At 36.0% G+C, this 19,929-nt stretch overlaps 1 protein-coding gene across 1 annotated transcript in view; it reads right to left on the minus strand.

Moving 5' to 3' along the window:
• Positions 1-814: 814 nt before the first annotated feature.
• Positions 815-19,929, minus strand: part of jef (major facilitator superfamily domain-containing protein 6 jef) — a 201,916-nt gene continuing 182,801 nt past the window's right edge. The window contains exon 8 of the mRNA XM_090405777.1: positions 815-2,569. Coding sequence (XP_090261903.1) covers positions 2,426-2,569 — 144 coding nt within the window. The 3' untranslated portion in view covers positions 815-2,425. The remainder of the gene's footprint in view (positions 2,570-19,929) is intronic.

A 19,929-nucleotide genomic window follows, 5' to 3' on the forward strand; every position in this document is an offset into this window, starting at 1 on the left:
AAATTATCAAAGCAAATTAATGACATTAAATCTATCTCTAGGTATATATATCTTGACTTCATATTGCCATTTGTAAGTGCACCATGACATCACAGTACTTAGCAGCATTATAAAATTTTTGCATTTGTAATCACCTATAGTGCAGGGGAAAAAACAACTTCTTAACTCATTTACAAATGTTACATTTCACAAATAGATTTTTTTTTAATCTTTCTATATAATTAAGTTCACTAGTAGGCTTAAATTGGGCTCATTTGTACAAATACACACACATATACACATTCTGGGTGATAAGGAGATACTAGTCTCATCAGACACATCACACAGAATATTCTACATAGATGAAATAAATAAATAATAGAAAAATAATATTTACACAACAGATTCTTCTGAACAGAGAATAATATGTAACCACAAAATTAAAAAGAGCTTTCCTTTTCCTATGAAATACAAAAGGTAAATATTTAAAACGTTCTGTAACTTCAAATTTTTCATTTTTATGTCACATAAATTTTCATAATACTCTAAATTGGATGTGCTATTAAAAAGCAAAATAAAAACAGTGTTATCAAATTTAATTTCCAGCACTCAAAAACTACTTTGTTGTATTTTATAGATAAGGCAGGTGAACATTTTGGTCAAAAAATATGCTTGCAAAACTTTATGTACCTACATTTATAAATATATATATATATATACATACATACATACAGCAGCCATATATATGTGTATATATATGTATATAATCTACACACACATGCACGTATGCGTGTGTGTGTGTATATATATATATATATATATACACACACACACACATACACACACATATATATATAAAGAGAGAGCAAGCTAGAATAACAAGAGCACAGTTTAATTATTAGGCATTTAGTTTATCTGTTTCAAATAAACAGATTGATGGACAGCCACAAGAGATACCAGCAAACTGATTACACTGAAAGCTCACTGTATCTCTTTGTTATTTTTAATTGTCTATCAGGTCTCAACATTTTCACATTACATGTTTATTATTTATTCTGACTTGTCAGGTTAGCTTTTTTTTTTCTTTCTTTTTTTTTGTTTTTTACTAAAACCACTCACACAGGTTCAAGGTTAAATAAATAGGGTTTATAAAATGGCTGTACTTTTGAAATATTTCTCTTTTCATATTATAGTGAAAACTGTAGCTGATATCAACTCAGTGTTGTTATTAAATAAACTTGCTTTGATTGATAAATGTTTAACATATTTCACAAACCTTATCCAAAAGAATTTGGTTTAAGATACAGTTTAACTGTTGTATTTCTTTTCATTTATTGAACCATAACTAATTTACATTTGTCATGTCTGATTCCTTTGTAATGAACAGATGAAGTGTCTGATGTGTTCAATATTAACTTAAAAAATAAAACAAATATATAATTTGTATGTGTATGCGTGCACACAACAAAATTTCAACTACAGTATTTGGATTTTAAACTGTTAAATATATTTTCTGAAATAAGTTATGAACAAGAGCAGAGTAGTCTTCAGACTAACAAAGTAGGTTACCTATATAATTTTTCTACAATAATCTGTATTTTATTAATATTTATTTATATTTTTTAATGCTGATGTGTTTCCTTATCATAAGCATCCAAACTCAAAACAGTGACAAGTTTTAACTTAGTATGGAGTACAGGCTTATATGTTCATACTCGGAGTATGGGCCTACTGCCTGCTGTTCGTCTATTACAAAGAATATTGTATTTTATATATTTTGGGGACAAATAAATAATACCAACTGATTGACTAATATGATGATTGAGTCTTCCAAAATTAGCAGGTCTTTATTATCTCCATAATTTTGAGCTATTTCTATAAAATGTTTACCTTAAACTTGTTCTCAACCACACTGACTAATATATGTTCATATAAATAAAGCTTGTTTATATTCCCCTCCCTTCCTCCTTTGTGCATAACAGTATTAGCAAGATTACATAATGTCTATATTGTAGGCAAAAGATGCCATCTTGCATAAAGCATGCATCTAATATTACTTCCAAAGCATATTTCATCTTCAACAAGGTTATTGTGTATGTGGACATGACCAAATGTAAATATATACTGAACATTCAACACTGTAAATATTTTGAATGTTCATACATATGAGATAACAACAAGAGTAAATAACAGACAAGATATGTGAACTCTGAGCATTTATCTAGAAAGATAGTTGTTAATTAGAGATATGATTTAATTAACAAGCTGTCCAACAAATGTAGAATTCAGTAAAGTGACTGTTACATTATGTGTTTGAAAATAATATACATAATAGTATCAGCTAAGAAAGATCATTTTGGTATTTGATCTTTATATTTTCTCTTGGAACAAAATGTTTATTACTGGCACAGTCCACACATCAGGTAATTTTGATCATCACCATGTTCTACCATTCATAATCAGTGTTACGAGATCTTTCAGGTTGAGGGGTATAAAGGGCAGTCATAGGAGGTGGTGCAGTGAGCAGCTGATGTTTGGAAGGGAATATACTTCTGTCATCCATAGCCAACATTGTAACTTCGTTGTATGCCTGCACAAATAAAGACAAAAAGAATATGAAATTGCTTGAAAATATTTACATACGATGCAATAGGCGACTATTTATTTTATAAGGTAAACTTTAATTACTAGTAAGGGGTGGGTGTCATTGATTTTCAAGCAATGTGTGAGGTGGAGATAGACAGAACAAGATATTTAGCAGAATGTTACAATAGTAGATCTGGAAATGTGGAGTGAAACGAAGTTACAAGGAAATAAATGAGTAAAGTGGTTTAGTGAACAAAAGCATTATGGGCTATTTTAATTATGGGAATTAGATGGAGCAAACAGAGTGCATCTAGAAGCAAGGAAAATAAATTCCTTGGCTTTCTGAGGGAGTGTTATCTCAGACAGTAATGGAGGACATACATGGTCAAGAGTGAGTCATTTGCTCATTGTCAAGAATGAGGTGTTATATCTGGTACTAGTTAAAGAAATTAATGACTATGAGACACCTATGTGAAAGCAAGTTATAATAATCACCTGCCTTATAGTTTAGAGCATCGGTTCCCAACCGGTGGTAGCATATCCCCCCAGGGTACATGCTGGGCTGTTCAAGGGTACACAAAAAATAATCAGTGATGGCAGAAAAACAAGTAAAGTAAACAAAATGCAAAACATTAGTTATGCAACAATAAATGTTAAGTTTGAATCAGCGCTATTTTAAAAACAAGGGGTACAATTTATAGAAATGGGTTTAAAAGGGGTACACAAGTAGAAAAAGGTTGAGAACCACTGGTTTAGAGCATTGCTGCTCAAGAACGGGTCGAGAAATATTTAACAGCAGCAATGTCTGAATGTATTCCATCATCATCATCGTCATCAAATTCCTGCCATGTACCCTCAAGGGGTATACAGGATATGATAGTACTACACGAAAAATTTACATCATTACCAACTTCCTATCTACAATTTTCCTCCAAATCAGTCTGTTACTTGTCAAGACTCCAACATTATCAGATCTTATATTTCTATCGTCTAAGGCACTTTGTACTGTATCAATCCACCTATATCTTGGTCTTCCTTTGGGTTGTTTTCCTGCCAACCTGGCAGAGAACACTTGTTTTGCTAATCTTTCCTCGCCCATTCTGTTTAAGTGCCCATACCGCCTGAGATTAGCTCTGCTAATGCATTCCTGGATGCTGACAATGTCAAGTTCTTTCCTAATATCCTTGTTTTTTAATATGATATTGCCATTGATGCCATCTATTCATGCCTCTAATCTTTCTCAGGACTCTCATATCTGCAGTCTCTAGTCTTTAGTCAAGTGTTTTACTTCTGACACAGCTCTCAGATCCATAAGTTAAAACTGGTTTGAACACTGTCTTGTATACAGCTAATTTAGTGTTCTGACTAATTTCGCTCTTACTCCATATGAATTTATTCAGTTGACTTCCTACCATACCAGTTTTGTTGATTCTGTTGTCTATTTCCATATTTAATTTACCATCTTGCCTAAGTAGCTAAAATGTTTTACTTGTTCCACAGGTTCTCCATTCACAACACAGTTGACATTTTCAATGATTCTGCCTATTTTCATTGTCTTTGTCTTTTTATTGCTGACCTTCATACCATATCTATTACAACAGTTATTCAATTTAGTCAGTGAATCTTGCAGACTTGTAGCGGATTTATTTAGAAGTATAACATCGTCCGCATAAAGCAAAGAGCTGACATTAACATCTCCAATTTTGATATCATGTTTAATACTACATTCCTTCATAATGTGATTCATATAGATAATGAATAACAGAGGTGATAATGTACATCCTTGTCTCACACCAGATTTAACATCAAACCATCTTCCTGTACTTCCTTCAATTCTAACAGCTGACTTACAACTCAAATAAAGACTAAGTATTGCTTGATATAATGCCTCATTGACACCATATAATTGTAGCTTATTGAATAGCTTCTCTCTTGGCACCTTGTCATATGCCTTTTCCCACATCGACAAAACTTAAATACAGATCATTGTTATATTCCCATGCTTTCTTGACTATTTGTCGTAAAGTGAAGAAAATGATCCTGACAGCCTCTATTTGGCCTGAATCCAGCTTGTTCTTCGCCAAGCTTTTCTTCCACAATTCTTCTCAACCGTTTCTCAAGTATACTTGCATAAATCTTGCCCGGAATACTCAGTAGGGAAATAACGGTGTAATTCTCACATTCAGTTTTATTTCTCTTTTTATATATGGGTACTATTATAGCTCTACTCCAGTCATCAGGAATTCGTCCCTCTGTCCAGGCATTCTGAATGTAGTGCAGCCATCGTAAGACTTCTATACCACCATATGTCAGCATTTCTGGTCGAATATCATCTACTCCTGCTGCTTTTCTACATTTCAAGCCTTTGATGGCTTTTTCTACTTCAAGTATGGATATGTATTCCTGACTGCATGCCTGGTCGGTGTTTTTTTACCCCTGTGCTGTCATCACTGCTTGTTTCATTTAGCAGTTTTTCAAAGTAATTACTCCATACTTAAAGGATATCTTTTTCTCCAGTTTTCATGTCACCTTTATAATCTCTAACTCCTTTTACAGCACTCTTTCCTCCATTCCTAAGCTTCTTGAACAACCTCCAGAATATTTTGCCACCTTCTTGATATTTATTTTCTATGTTCCTGCCAAAGTCCTCCCATGACTTTTGTTTAGCTAGTTTTACACATTGTATAGCTTTCTTACATTTGTCTCTGTATTCTCTAAGAACACAAGCTGACTTATTTGCCAGGACCTTTGCTATGCTTTCTTCTTTTCCTTAACTGCCTCTTTAACTTCCTGTATCTGCCATGGAGTTCTAATTTTTCTATCCTTGCAGACAACTTCACCACATGCCTCTCTAGCTGAATCAATCAGAGTTTTCTTCAAGGCTTGCCACTGAATCTCCAAGGTTTGATTTCTGTTCTTGAACTCTTTCATTTTTTCTTCAATAATCTTTGTGTAATATAGTCTACAGTTCACATCTGAGAGCTGCTCAACTTTTATTCACTTTAAAACTTTCTTACATGTTATTCTTTTCAATATGAAATTCAATTTTATCCTGCTCAAGACTAAATAGTGATCGCTTCCAATTTCAAATCCCCTGTACACTCTGGTGTCCTGCACCACGGAGAGAACATTACTATCAACAATAACATAGTGAATGAGACTTTTCTTATTCCTTGCCTCTTCTCTCCATGTGAATTTGTGCACATTTTTATGTTGGAACATGGTGTTAGTAATAACCAGTCCATGTCCTGAGCAGAAATCCAATAGATATTTGCCATTATTATTAGCTTTGCTCTTTTCTCAAAATTTTCCCAAAATATTTTTGTATGTCTGACAATCACTTCCTCCTCTGCTATTTAGATCCCCAACAAGAATCAACTTTTCATTTTTCATTGTGTCAGTTGCTTTTTCTAAAGCCTGAAAAAATTCCTCCACTTCTATCTTAGTAGAACCTTCTGTGGTACCATAGGCACAAATAAGTCTCATTGTCCAGTTCCCCACATTACTTGAGATTGCCTGTCATTCAAGAAGATTAGCCTCGTCTTTTGTGTTGAATACTATGGCTACTCCTTTTCCTTGATTGTCATTGCCTGAATATAACATTTTGTATTTATTGCTCAGAAAGATCTCACCAGTTTTTGTCTTTTTTGTTTCAGTCACCCCTATTATGTCGATCTGGTACTTATCTAATTCCTCAGCTAGCTCCATTTCTTTGCCATTCAGGCTTCTTATGTTGATAGTACCGTTCTTTAACTCTGGCGTGTTGAGTTGGGGTGTGTTTTCAGATTTGTTCCAGTAGCTGACTTTTCGCTGTTCGCCCTGGTTCCCTGGCGAAAACAACAGAGGCCTTGTTTAACCGGGCGATGCCCCAGCCGGCATGAAATTTTGTCATGCTGTACCATCATTTTTATTTTGGTTTAACCAATAAGAATACAATTTGGTTGGCTAAATCCGAAATTGCCAGCCCATCATCGTTCATTCAGTATCCAGGTAGATACCCAACAGGGTGCACCACGAGAAGGTGATGACTGGACATTAGGTCAGAAGCCCTGTTCGATTCTCCACGTTCATTTAAAGGCTATGTAGAGGTCTCCTTTCTGTTATACAGCTTTGACCCTTAACACACCGAATGTATTCCAAACTTGGTTAAATAAGGTAGGTGTAAATTGAATGAATGTGTAACAGTTGTAGAAACAAGCTACACTGTTAATGAGATGTCAACAGGTCCACTGATGTACTAGTCAAGGGGATAATAGATTACTCTATATTTATATCATGAAAGATGAGGTAGAATGGAGATTGGCTGTCTGACAGCTGTCAGCAAGTTGTTTGTTGTTTATTGGGGAGCAGTACCGTGGAAGAGATAAGTCACTAATAATGTGCTACAGGCTATTGTTATTTAACTTTTTTTTAAATAAATAAAAGACAAGCCTCATAAACTGATTATCTTTACAAGCTCACCTAGAGCAGGCTTTTACAAACATACATGCCCATGGTGGAACTCAAACCCATGAACTGTTGGTTGGAGATCAGGTATGCTAACCAGGCCAGTATAATTTAACATATATGTTTATAAATAGTGAGAGAGGTTTAAGTGAAAATTTGCAGTTGTTTGCTGATGATGCAAAGTTGGATAGAGAGAGAGAGAGAGCTCTGTAGAGTGAAATGGCTGTAGCTCTTTGAGAGGATTTGACTATACTGATTATGTAGATACATGATTCAGGCTCAATTCATAATTGCTAAGAGTAAGGTTTTGAAAATTGAGAGTGGGAATATAGGTCATTTGAGACACAAGGACCTGAAAATTAGCAACCACGTTGCTAGAATTACAAATCCTTAATTACAGGGATGACCTCTGATTTTTCCCCGCTTGCCTTCTACTCCCTTTATAATTTCATGGATTACTCTGATAAAATTCTCTCACTAAATTAAATGCCTCTATCACATCACCTCTTTTTCTCCTATCCACTAAACTCTGCAATCCACATTTCTTCAACCCCTCTCCATAGCCAGCAATCTAAAGTCCTGATATTGTCTTAGTCACTCACCTCTGGACCCTCTCCAATGTCTCCACATCACATTGAAAACCAGGTGACCAGATTTGAACACAATAGTCCAAGTGTGGTCTGACCAGGGCTTTATACAGTGGCACAACCACTTCCTTATCCTTACATGTTAGAGTACTTCTTATCATAGCAGCACTATGATGTACAGCCTTTGCAACATTAGCAATATGCCCTCGAAACTTCGGTCTACTGTCAATCATCACTCCCAAATCTCTAATCTCATCCACATCCTGTAGTACGCCACCATCTGATATAGTGCACAGCCTTATATTTCTGCACTCCAGAATGCAACACCTTGCGCTTATTGATATTAAAATTACAATCCCACTCCATTGTCCAAGTCAAAAGTCTATTCAAATCTTCTTGAAGGGAATTAACATCAGCAGTGCTACTTATAATTCTTCCCAACTTTCCATCATGAGCAAACAACTGAAGATCCCAAGTCAGTTCACATGATATATCATTTACAAACAAGTTAAATAGCAGGGCCACTTCTCTGCAGCTTGTACCAACTTATCATGTGGTAATCTATCAAACGCTTTTGCGAAGTCCAGGAATATCACTGTATACAATTCTCCCTTATCTAAAACATCTGTTACCCTATCTTAAAATGCATGTAAACTGCCAAAACATAACCTGTCCATTAAAAATCCATGCTGACTTATAAAGAATGCTATGTCCATCAATCCAATTCTGTATTCTATTCCTAACCAATCTCTCCAACACCTTGACCACAACTGCAGTTATACAGACTGGTCTATAATTGGTAACTTCTGTTCTAGAACCATGCTTGCAGAGTGGTACTATTTTGCCTTCTTTCCACTCCTTAGGAACCCTACCAACTGCAAGACTTTCATAACCAACTGTGGTGCACATTTGTTAAGAATACTTGATGCTATGTCATCCATTCCCACAGTCTTATTAACATATAGCCCAACCACACCTGATACACCTCTGTGTGTTGTTCACCTCCTATTCTCCTAATGCTTGCCCCCCCCCTCTATATACCTTATTTACTCAAATATAACTCACACTTTTTTTCCCTAAAATTAAAGTTAAAAAATAGTGGTGCAAGATGTGTGTGGATTTTCAGAAACTAAAGTTTTTCAGGAAAAAACTAAATTGCTGTTTATGATAAAGTCCTCAGTATTCATTATAATTTATAATTGCTCACATTATTAATATATGAATGCATTTAAATTTTAATTATCAACGTTATTTACATGATCATCGGCACACCATCACACGATATATTTGAATCTTTAGTGATAATTCTTCTGTAATTAAATTGAAACAAACAGTTTCATTATTATTATTATTATTATTATATCACACCTCCAGGGAGTCCAAAGACTAATCGAGGGAGGACATCAACTCTACAACTCTGCATCTCACTCCTCCACCAACCTTCATCATCTAACACCAACGCCATCTACCACCGACACTAGTGCTTTCACAGACAATCACAAACATCCATACCCATGGCGAGATTCGAACCTGCAGCCTTTTGGTTGGAGAGCAGATACACTAACCACTCGGCCAACCAGGCCAGCAACATATAGTCCAACCACACCTGATACACCTCTGTGTGTCATTCACTTCCTATTCTCCTAATACTTGCCCCCCCCCTTCTATATACCTTATTTACTCGAATATAACTCTCACTTTTTTCCCCCTGAACAAAAAATTACCAGTAATTTTTGCTTGAATAACTAAAGAGAAGTGAAAGCAAAGTGGGCAGCAATGGTAGGCTGGTAGAAATAGCATAACTATGAAGACGTGTATATGATTGATGTGGCATTAACAAAAGATCGCATAACTCAATGACAAATGCAAGACCATGATTGTTGAGTTGAAATGCTGATTCTCTCCAACCGAATTCCAAAATATCTGAAACTGCCAAAACAACATTCACTATCTATTTCTTAAAATTTTAAACTTTTTTCATTTGCGAGGTATATGCAAAACTTTTTAAATTCTTTTTTCGTAAAGTAAAATCAGGGGTGTGAATTATATTCAAGAAAATATGGTATTGTACCGCATCATTTACACCTATATGATATATGCTGATAAACTGCTCATTCAACAATTACACTATATCCTTTGTGACTGTTATTCTGATAACAGTCATGTTATCCATGACTATCCACCAATGTCAACCTGCCATAATTATTCTTTTGCTTGCTAGCCATATAGCGGCAAAATCTCCTTGAGTTAACCTTGGACTGACCAGCCAATCTTCTCTCATACTGCACCTTTTCTTTCTTTACCATGCTCATCACCTTCCTAGCCTTCTCTTTATATTCTTCATGGATCTGATTGCCACCAACTGTCTTTTACCTCCTCCATAGCATTTGCTTTTCCAGACAGCTTGCTTGATTTTGCTGTTCATCCATTCTTCCTCCTATTCTATTTACTTGCTTAACCCTCGGTATGCAGTTATACATTACTTGTGTCAGATACTTATGAATTTTTATGTTCTGTCCACATCTTTTCTTCACAGCTCATCTACCCAATGCATTGATGCTAGTTGACTACGGAGCTTTCCATAATCACCCATCTTATATTTCCACATATATCCATTTTTGGTGATAACCTTTTCTTCTTTCACCACTTCCTGAACAAGTACCTCACGATCACTCTCACCAACTGGCAGCAGCATCAACAGCTCATTAATAACTACGTCTTATGAAGTTATCACCAAATCCAAAACACTACAGCCTTTAGTTGCTTCAGTCACATGCTGTTGAATTTATGAGGGATATTTATCCCTCAGAAATTCAACAAACTCACTCTCCTTCTTCCTGTATACTATATTCTCCTTCCATTCTATGTTCCTGTAATTAAAGTCTCCCATTAGGATCACCTTCTTTTTACATGCCCAACTAATTTGCCTAAACATTTCTCAATCAATATTCTCTGCATTCCCTGGCATTCTATCAGATATACTAGCCCATTTATTTCAACTTTACATCACACAGATTCAAAATCCGTGCATGCTCTATCAACTTCCACATGTGGACACAATTCCTCTGCAATCATTAACAACACTTCCCCCTCCTCTTTTCACATCTCTGTTCTTATGGAAAATTATATATATCCTTCTGTTTCTATTCCCAACATCACATCCTCCTCAGACAGCAAAGTTTCTACTTATTCTAATTATCTTTGGCCATATTGATTCTATCAATGTAACAAACTCAGCTCTCTTGTCTCAAATACTCCTTACATTTGTGTAAAAGCATAACAATCCCTGTGTCTTTGAGGCCATTCTACCAGCACCAACATTCTCTATTCCTAAATAAAATTAGTTTAATCCTTTATCCAAGTGTGAGCAAACAAAGTTTGTGCCTGAAAGTATCTTCAGGATTGGGTTAAGGTGGTACAGCACCAGTTAAGGTGTTGTACCACCTTAACCCAGTCCTGAAGATACTTTCAGGCACAAACTTTGTTTGCTCACACTTGGATAAAGGATTAAACTAATTTTATTATACTCTAACCAAATGAAAAATAAACTTTCAACATTCTCTATTCTAGCTGCTATACTACACCTCTCTTGGTCTGACCACTCCCGTTTCCCTGATTCTGATTTTCATTCTTACCTGTCTGATCCTCACCTTTATGCATTCCTCCACCTTGTGCTGCTGCAACCACAGTTCCATCTTCCTACTTCACAAGTAGACTGATCATTTACTACATTAACTTCTTGACTCTGTGCCTTCTCAGAAAACAATAGCCTTTCTAAATGCCTAAACCAAACCCATTCAAATTTTCTTCCATTATCTAAATTTATTTACCTTAGTTTCTTCAAATCTTAAAATAAATTTGATTTTTTACATTTGATTCACTTATCTTAATCCCAGAAGTAAGACAATAGAATTATAATACTAAAATCAAATAAACAACAATATAAGCAATGTTTATATTATCATTTAATGAATATATGAAAAATTACATAAATAAATATATAGATATATAAAAATGTATGTGTGCGTATATCAGGAGCGTGAATATTTCAGATGTGCGGTGCTCATCCATCGAATAGCAATATCATCGACATTATATTTTTGCATGTATTCTCGTTAAAGACTCCCCTAATTGTTTCCAGACTTCACGTGATTCCTAAAAGTAAACACAATATACTAATGCATCATGAAGAGAGCACTTTTTGACACATAAACATTGCATCACATTCATGTTAATAGCCTGGGTGTGCATTCAAAATATATACACCTTTAAGCGCTTTGAAAATATGTACAGATGGTGCAGCGGGTCAAGTTCTTAGCATTGTAGTAGTTTTAAACCACGCAGAAGGCGAGGCAGGGTGAGCTCTGAGACAATAGCATCTACAGGCTGTAATTGTTATTATGCCAACCAATCCAACTGTATGTTGTCATGTGTCATGAGTTGCTGTTTTTGTTTTCTGAGTTTCATCTGTTTTGCATGCGTGAAGTGACGTGGTAGACAAGTTTTTATAACATAGACAAGTTTTTAATATATAATTTTCGATAAATTTATAATTTTTTGCCCATATTTACAATGGGAAACAGTATTGTAGTCGAAGGAGGTAAGCTGCATCCTCCTCTTCTAAATTTTACACCTTTGAGTAATTCAAATATAGCATTCTCCTTCATTATTGTTTTCTAATATACAGTATCTTAAAACAAACACATTGTTCCCCACTCTGCAGAGATTTGGTTACAATTAATTGATAAATTAAAATATTCAAAATTATCCTACAGTTAATTGCATTAGACCGATTAAGATGAGCACTGATGGGCTATACACTCTTAAAACGTTCATACATCGATAAAAATGCAATCATATGGTCAAACTGATTGAATTTTGTAGCGCGGTTTGCATAAGCCACAACAGCACACCCCCAACCAAAATGGTCGCAACAATGCTACTGATACACACCCACCCACCCACACATAAAATTTGATTTTAATAAAAGTTTATGAAGGTTTTAAAATGTGGCCTCCTGTGATGAGTCTTTAGACTATGGAGGGATAATAATTATAATATGATGATATCCTGACAGGAATAGACATACAGGAATATATTTTTTTTTGTAAAGACAAATAGGACAGAAAGGGAGGAGAAATGCTGTTAATGGAAGACTGCTCATCTAAAGTGGAGTTACAAGAGACAAATAGTAGTATTGGTTTGAGGAAGTATGGCAGGAGGTTAGAGGTGGACAAGATGAAATATTTACTTGGGTGTTGCTATAGCCCTCATAATGTGGAGGACAGTGAGAAGGAGACGTATAGGAAAATTAAGCTTGCAAATAAGAAAAGGGTGATTATTATGAGTGATTTTAATTATGGTAATATAGATTGTAATGAAGAGGGATCATCTGGAAGTAAAGAGAAGGAATGTCTTGAGTGTTTGAGAGACAACTACTTAAGCAGTACATAACAGAGGGCACACCAAGATCAAGAATCTTGGATTTGATCATCTCATCAGATGATATTGTTATAAATGGGGTGTCAAATCTTCCTTCAGCTGGCGAAAGTAATCATTTCAGAGGTGGCCAGCCATATGAGGACTTCTGTGAGAAAGGAATATAATATATGTGTAACTATAAATCTGGTGATTATGACAAACTCAGGAGACAGTTTGCAGCTCTGCTGTTGTATTCATGTAATGAGCAGTTGGATGGAAAGAAGATCTGTGCTGCTTTGACCTTACTTAGGAACTATCTGCAGAGACGATATCTATAGGCACACAATCTGGAGGAAGATGACATTATGGAAGCAACACAAGATGAGTAGTAAAAATCAGGTGTATAAGGGTTACAATGAGCAGGCAAGGAAGGTGACATTCTTGGTAAGGGTAGAAGAAGCGCAGTATGAGCAGGAAGTATCTAATGTGCAGCAAAAAAAAAATTCCAAGTAGTTTTTATGAGGTCAGTACAAGAAAAAAATATTAAGGAAGGATGTTAGGAAAAATTATAGAATGTTAATTGCTGTGGCAGATACAGTGGAGATATTAAATGAGCAGTTCATAAAGACTTCATTCTCACAAATGTAACATCATGCAGAACTTGAATATAGTGGGAAGAGAGGAGAAAGCACACTGATGGTGATCAAGCAGGAGGTATAAGAGGAATTGAGGAATAAGGCTGTAGGGATTGATATACCACAGCATGTTTTGAAGGCAAGTTCTAGTGGAAGAGTTAAACACAGTTTGACTTAGTTTTAACATAAAGATTAGATTGGGCCAAGTTCTAAAAGAGTGGAAAGAGAGCAAAATTTTTCCACTTCATGAGGGAGGTAATATGATTAAGGCTTTGAATTATTCAATCCGGTCTGTGTGTCTGGATTTGTATACTTATAGATCTGAGAGTTGACTCAGAAGTAAAACACTTGGACCAAAGACCAGAGACCGCAGATATGAGAGTCTTGAGAAAGATTAGAGGCGTGAACAGAAGCATCAATGGCAATATCATACTAAAAACGAGGATATTAGAAAAGAACTTGACATTGTCAGCATTCAGGAATGTGTTAGCAGAGCTAATCTCAGGTAGTATGGTCACTTAAACAGAATGGGCGAGGAAAGATTAGTAAAACAAGTGTTCTCTGCCAGGTTGGCAGCAAAACGACCCAGAGGAAGACCAACATATAGGTGGATTGATATTGTACAAAGTGTCTTAGACGATAGAAATATAAGACCTGATAATGTTGGAGTCTTGACAAGTAACAGACTGATTTGGAGGAAAATTGTAGATAGGAAGTTAGTAATGATGTAAATTTTTCATGTAGTACTATCATATCCTGTACACCCCTTGAGGGTACGTGGCAGGAATTTGAAGATGATGATGATAGCTTTGTTATAGTGTTTTTAAATCTACCTTCAGAGGTCAGGCAAGTAGTGTTAGTGGTTGACCAAATTAGTGATGCTTCAGCATACTATGTGGATTGTAATGTAACTTATTTGTATATGTGTACTCTAGATGATAATGTTAAAATATCAGGTAATTATCTTGGTTTATGTTAAATTAAAGTTATTACTCTAACAAGTAGTCATCTCCATAATTTACCATAATGAATGCTGATCACAGTGTAATTATGAAAGAAAGGATAGGTAGGAGTTAGATGGATGAGTAGTATCATTAAACAGGAGCTGCAAAAAATGAAAACATTGTGGTAGGTATATGACTAGATGTGTTAAAATGGCAATGGGGCTCAACATATTCCTCCTACTGCTAACTTTCATATGGAATAGTTTGAGCATCATATTCTAAATTCCTCTAATTTAAAACCCAAAGTCTGGCTACTGCTCATGAGCAGGTACTGATTACAGGCAAGAAGGAGGGCAAAATCAGGTTACAGATTATGAAAGAAAAGTAGTTGAGCAGGTGAAAAGAAATTTCAAAGAGTTTTCTGTGTTGCAAGTAAAAGAAAGAATGACTATGGAAGGATAACCTTAACCAGTGCTGATGGTAAGATTACAAAAAGAAGAAATACAGTCAGTCTTTGACTTATGACAGCCATCACAATAACACATTCACTGATTACCACCTCACTCCTGCAATCTGGTCGACAGCAGTGTTTGGAAGAAGCTGCTGAAAATATATGCTCATATACACTCACAGGATTCACCAAAGACAAAGCATTACAAGAGATTGGTGACAAGATAGTGCTGTCAGCTCAAGAACTGGAGTTGGAGATTGGCAATGAAGATGTAGAGCATATGTTGGAAGCTGTGAATGAGTTCAGATGAAGAACTTATATAGCTAGAGGCACAGAAAGCTGCAAAAAAAGAAAGAGAAAAAAGCAGAACAAAATTAAGCTGAAAGGCATATACTGCCATTTTCCTAGACTTAGCAAAGGCAATTGGCAGGGTGCTACATGATAAGCTGATATTCAAGTTGCAGCACATGAGTCTGGATGTCAGATCGGACAACTGGATTCAGGATTGGCTGTCCGATAGGTATCAGAGAGTTGTGTATGGTGGAGCAATATCAAAGAGGCAGAAGGTCACAAGTGGGGTTCCACAGGGCTCAGTACTGGGACCTATATTGTTTAACCTTTATATCAATAACATTGTCTGTGGATTGCAAGGGGATATTCAGTTGTTTGCAGATGATGCAAAGCTGGGAAGGGTTATTAGTAATAGTGCAGATGTGGTAGCCCTGCAAGAGGATTTGAATAAGCTAGATAGATGGGCAAATGAATGGGGTGTCAGTTTAATGCAGCAAAATGTAAAGTCTTGAGGTTTGGGACACATCGATGGGATGCTGCATACTCTATGGGCGGAGTTAAACTGGAGGAAGTAGGGGGAGACGAGATCTAGGGTTGATGATTGATAGAAACCTGAAATTTAGGGGACATATTGTAAAGGTAGTGAAGGTAACACAGAGGATTGCTGCAATAATGAGAAGGACACTGACCTGCAGAGAAAAAATGGTTATCATTCCGTTGTATAAGATTCTCATCAGACCACACCTAGACTATTGTTCTCAGATCTGGTCCCCAGGATTTGAAGGGGATAAATTAACTGTGGAAAGGGTACAGATAACAAAGATGGTGTCAGGAGTGTACAATGTTAGTTATGAGGATCGGCTGAGGGAGTGTGGACTGCAGAGTTTGGTGGATAGAAGAAGGAGAGGTGATATGATTGAGACTTTTTAAACTGTTGAGAGGTGGTTACAGGGTTGACACTGGGGAGTTCTTTCGCTTGGTCGAAGAGCGGGAAGGAGTGATGACAAGAGGCCATCCCGAAGTTACGAAAGGAAACTGTGAGCAAGAGGGTGAGGAGTGGTTTCTTTGCATGGAGGGTGGTTGAACCATGGCATTGCCTGATGGAGTGGTGAGGGCGAGAATGGTCAATGCATTTAAGGAGTGGTATGATAGACTTTGTGTTTCCTAGGAGGGACCTCCCTTGATTAGTCTTGATAAACTTGTGTTTCTTAGAAAGGACCTCCCACGATGAGTCGTTTGACTCCATGGAGGCCTGAATAATAATAATAAAAAGATGAGCCCCCCCCCCCAAAAAAAAAAACAGAGGCATTTGCCTGTTAATATAGCAATTACTTGCTACAGATAAATGTATGCAGAAAAGAAGAGAGGAAAGCCTGTGCAGCCTAAGTTGGGTGTAATGTACAAATTTTAAAAATGCCCACTTCTGCTGTCACATGACCCTCTGAAGATGAGCATAGACTTTTCACAAATTATGCATCCAGTGAACTATCTTCAGAACTCTTTGTTTCAATTTCTGATTTTGAAGAATTTGTGTTGATTATCTAGCCTCCTCTGCTTCTTCTGATGAATTACCCAATTGCTCCATCTGTTTCATCTCATTATTATACTGTTAAGTGCACAGAACTGTACACTCATGTTTCATATTTATTATATTACAGTACAGTATACAGAAATTTTATCTTATAATTTGTACACTGTATTATTTCTATAAGCAAGGAGTAAAATTAGTTCCAAAAAATATAACAAAACGGACATACTCATTTTATCAGTCAGGCATGTTAATTTTTAACATATTCTTAGGGTTCATATAGTGATTTCTGACTTACAACAAGATCATTAGGAAGAGCTTCATTATAAGTTGATTACTGACCATAGTTGAATGAATGAGTGACCAACCACTTTGCATAAGTCTGTCATCCAGCATTGCTTGAACAGATGTCATATATATATTGATTTGGGAATGAATTGTGGTATTTAGAATAGGAACTGCAGTGCAGATATGGCAGTGAGATTTGATGGGGGTAGAAGGCTGTTTATTTTGAGACCATGCAAAGGAATTGGCATTGCTGTAGATTTAAGCTGTTTAAATTAGCTCTGGTAAAGTTCCAGGGGAGTGAAAGGAGAGCAAAATAATTCTCTTTGCATAAAACAGGCTCCTCAGAGAGACTAGATAAGATTTTGCCATATGTTTTAAAGGAATGTTAAGGAAATGACTGCACTTAACTTGGCTATTTAATGATAGCCCTTGCAAGAGAGCAAGTGCCTGAGTAGTGGAAGGAGGGTAAGATAGTAAAACTGCATAAGGGTAGTGGTAAAATGGCATCAAATCATTTCCATTTTACCATCAAGTTTGTATTTCTTCTGTTATTAAGATTCTGGAAAAATATGTATGAACTTGTATACAAAATTGAGCAGAAGGTAACAATATCATTTATGCAACCAGCATGGATTTGTTAAGGGGTGCTCTTGTTCAAGCAATCTGCTCGCATTTTATAATAGAGTAAGAGGAGCAGTAGATGAGGCTAAGGCATACACTGTGATATTTTTGGATTTTTCAAAGGCTTTTGACAGGGTGCCACATCAAAATAAAGAAAATAAAAAGTAATTCAGCACCATCATTATGGCAAGTTAGAGCTAGCATACCATGCCTTGGAAGTCTCTTTACACAAGATTACATGGAATAAAACCAAAATTTCACACAATAGTCATTACAAGTCAGAGATTTACAAAAGATTGACCAAAATACTTTTACTCATTAATACACTAATTAACAAATTAATACTTGTTAACCCCTCTCTTTATCCAATGACAGATGACACCAGTTAAGACTTTAGTTCTGTGTGTTATCCATTATGATTTTAAGCTGTTTCTGCTATTAATTGTTGTTTCCATCATTATTTGTTGCTGTTTGTATACTGTGACATACTGCATGTGCTCTGAAGATGCTGGGTATAAAACTAGCAAAATATCAGCAACTAAGTAAATAAATATATGATTTATTTCTATGAAGGGTGGTATGACTGAGACTTACAAACTTCTGAAAGGATCTTACAGGATTTCAGCAGGTGGAATATTTCATTTTATGGTTGGTGGAGAAAGAACAAGAGGGCATCCTTGGAAACTGAGAATGAATGCAGTCAAAAATGTGGTGAGAGCTAGATTTTTCTCTCATAGAGCGGTGCATGATTGGAATGGATTGCTATTGGATACTGTGTGTGCAAGTAGTGTGAATGAATTCAAGAACAAGCATGACAGCTGGTGTGTGTGTGTGTGTGTGTGTGTGTAGTATATGGCTTCCCTCGATGAGTCTCTGACTCCCTGGAGGTCTCTCTTAATAATAATAATAATTATTATAATTATCAAGTTGTGAATTAAAATTATTTAAAGAAAAATTTACATGAACCACCAACACATAAGCTTTTCTGTTAATCTAAGTTGTGATATATGGGTGTGGATATCAGATAGCAGATTATTATTATTTCAGTAACCTCCATGGAATCAACAGACTCATCGCGGGAGGCCCACTCAACCAGCAACATGTCTATCATAATGAGCTTTGAAGTGATTCACACTACCTGCATTCACAATGCACTCCAGCAATGTATTCCACTCACCAACAACTCTTCACAAAAAAAACCTTCTTCAAACTCTTCTTCATCACATCTTTATACAACTTTCAGGGATGGCTTCTCATTCTTCCCATCTTATCATCCACTCTTTTTATAATTCCTTCTGTATTAATCTGATAAAATCCCTTAACTAGCTTGAAGGTTTCTATCATATTTCCTTTTTCCTCTATCCACCAACCTCCATAATCCACATTCCCTGAAGCACTCTTCATAGCCAGTACTCCATAGTTCGTCAATCATCTTTAGACTCTCTCTAGTGTTTCTAGAGGGTCTAAAGATGATTGACAAAAGTGAGCACAATAATTCATATGTGGTCTGACCCACACCTTATATAGAGGTACTACCACCTCTTTATCCATACATGTCAAAGTATTTTTTATCATAGCAGCATACAATGTGCAGTCTTTGCAACACTTGCAATGTGCCCTCGGAACTTCAGTCTACTGTCTATCATCACTCCAAGATCCCAAATCTCATCTGCTTCCTGAAGCACAGCTCCACAATACAGTATGTAGCTTATATCTCTGTATCCCAAAGTGCAACACCTTGCATTTATTAATATTAAGACTTCAAACCCCACTCATTTGTCCAAGCTAAAAGTCTAAACAAATCTTCCTGCAGAGAATTAACATCAGCACTACTCTTGATAATTCAACCTAACTTTGCATCATCAGCAAACATTTCAAGATCCCAGTTAATCCATATGGTATATCATTAACAAATAAGTTAAACAGTAGGGGGGGGCGCCCAAGAACAGAACCCTGAGGCATGCCATTGGTCACCTTTCTTTTCTGAGACACTGCTCTATTATACACAACTTGCTGGTATTGTTCATAGAGCCAATCTCTGATCTATTTAACCAATATACTATCTATTCTTACCCTCTACAGCTTGTACACCAACTTATCATATGGTAATCTATCAAATGCTTTTTCAAAGTCCAAGAATATTATTGTATAT

The sequence above is a fragment of the Typopeltis vanoorti genome, chromosome 15 (genome assembly GCF_054136105.1).
Source record: "Typopeltis vanoorti isolate ZY-2024b chromosome 15, IOZ_Tvanoo_1.0, whole genome shotgun sequence".
Classification (NCBI taxonomy): domain Eukaryota; kingdom Metazoa; phylum Arthropoda; class Arachnida; order Uropygi; family Thelyphonidae; genus Typopeltis; species Typopeltis vanoorti.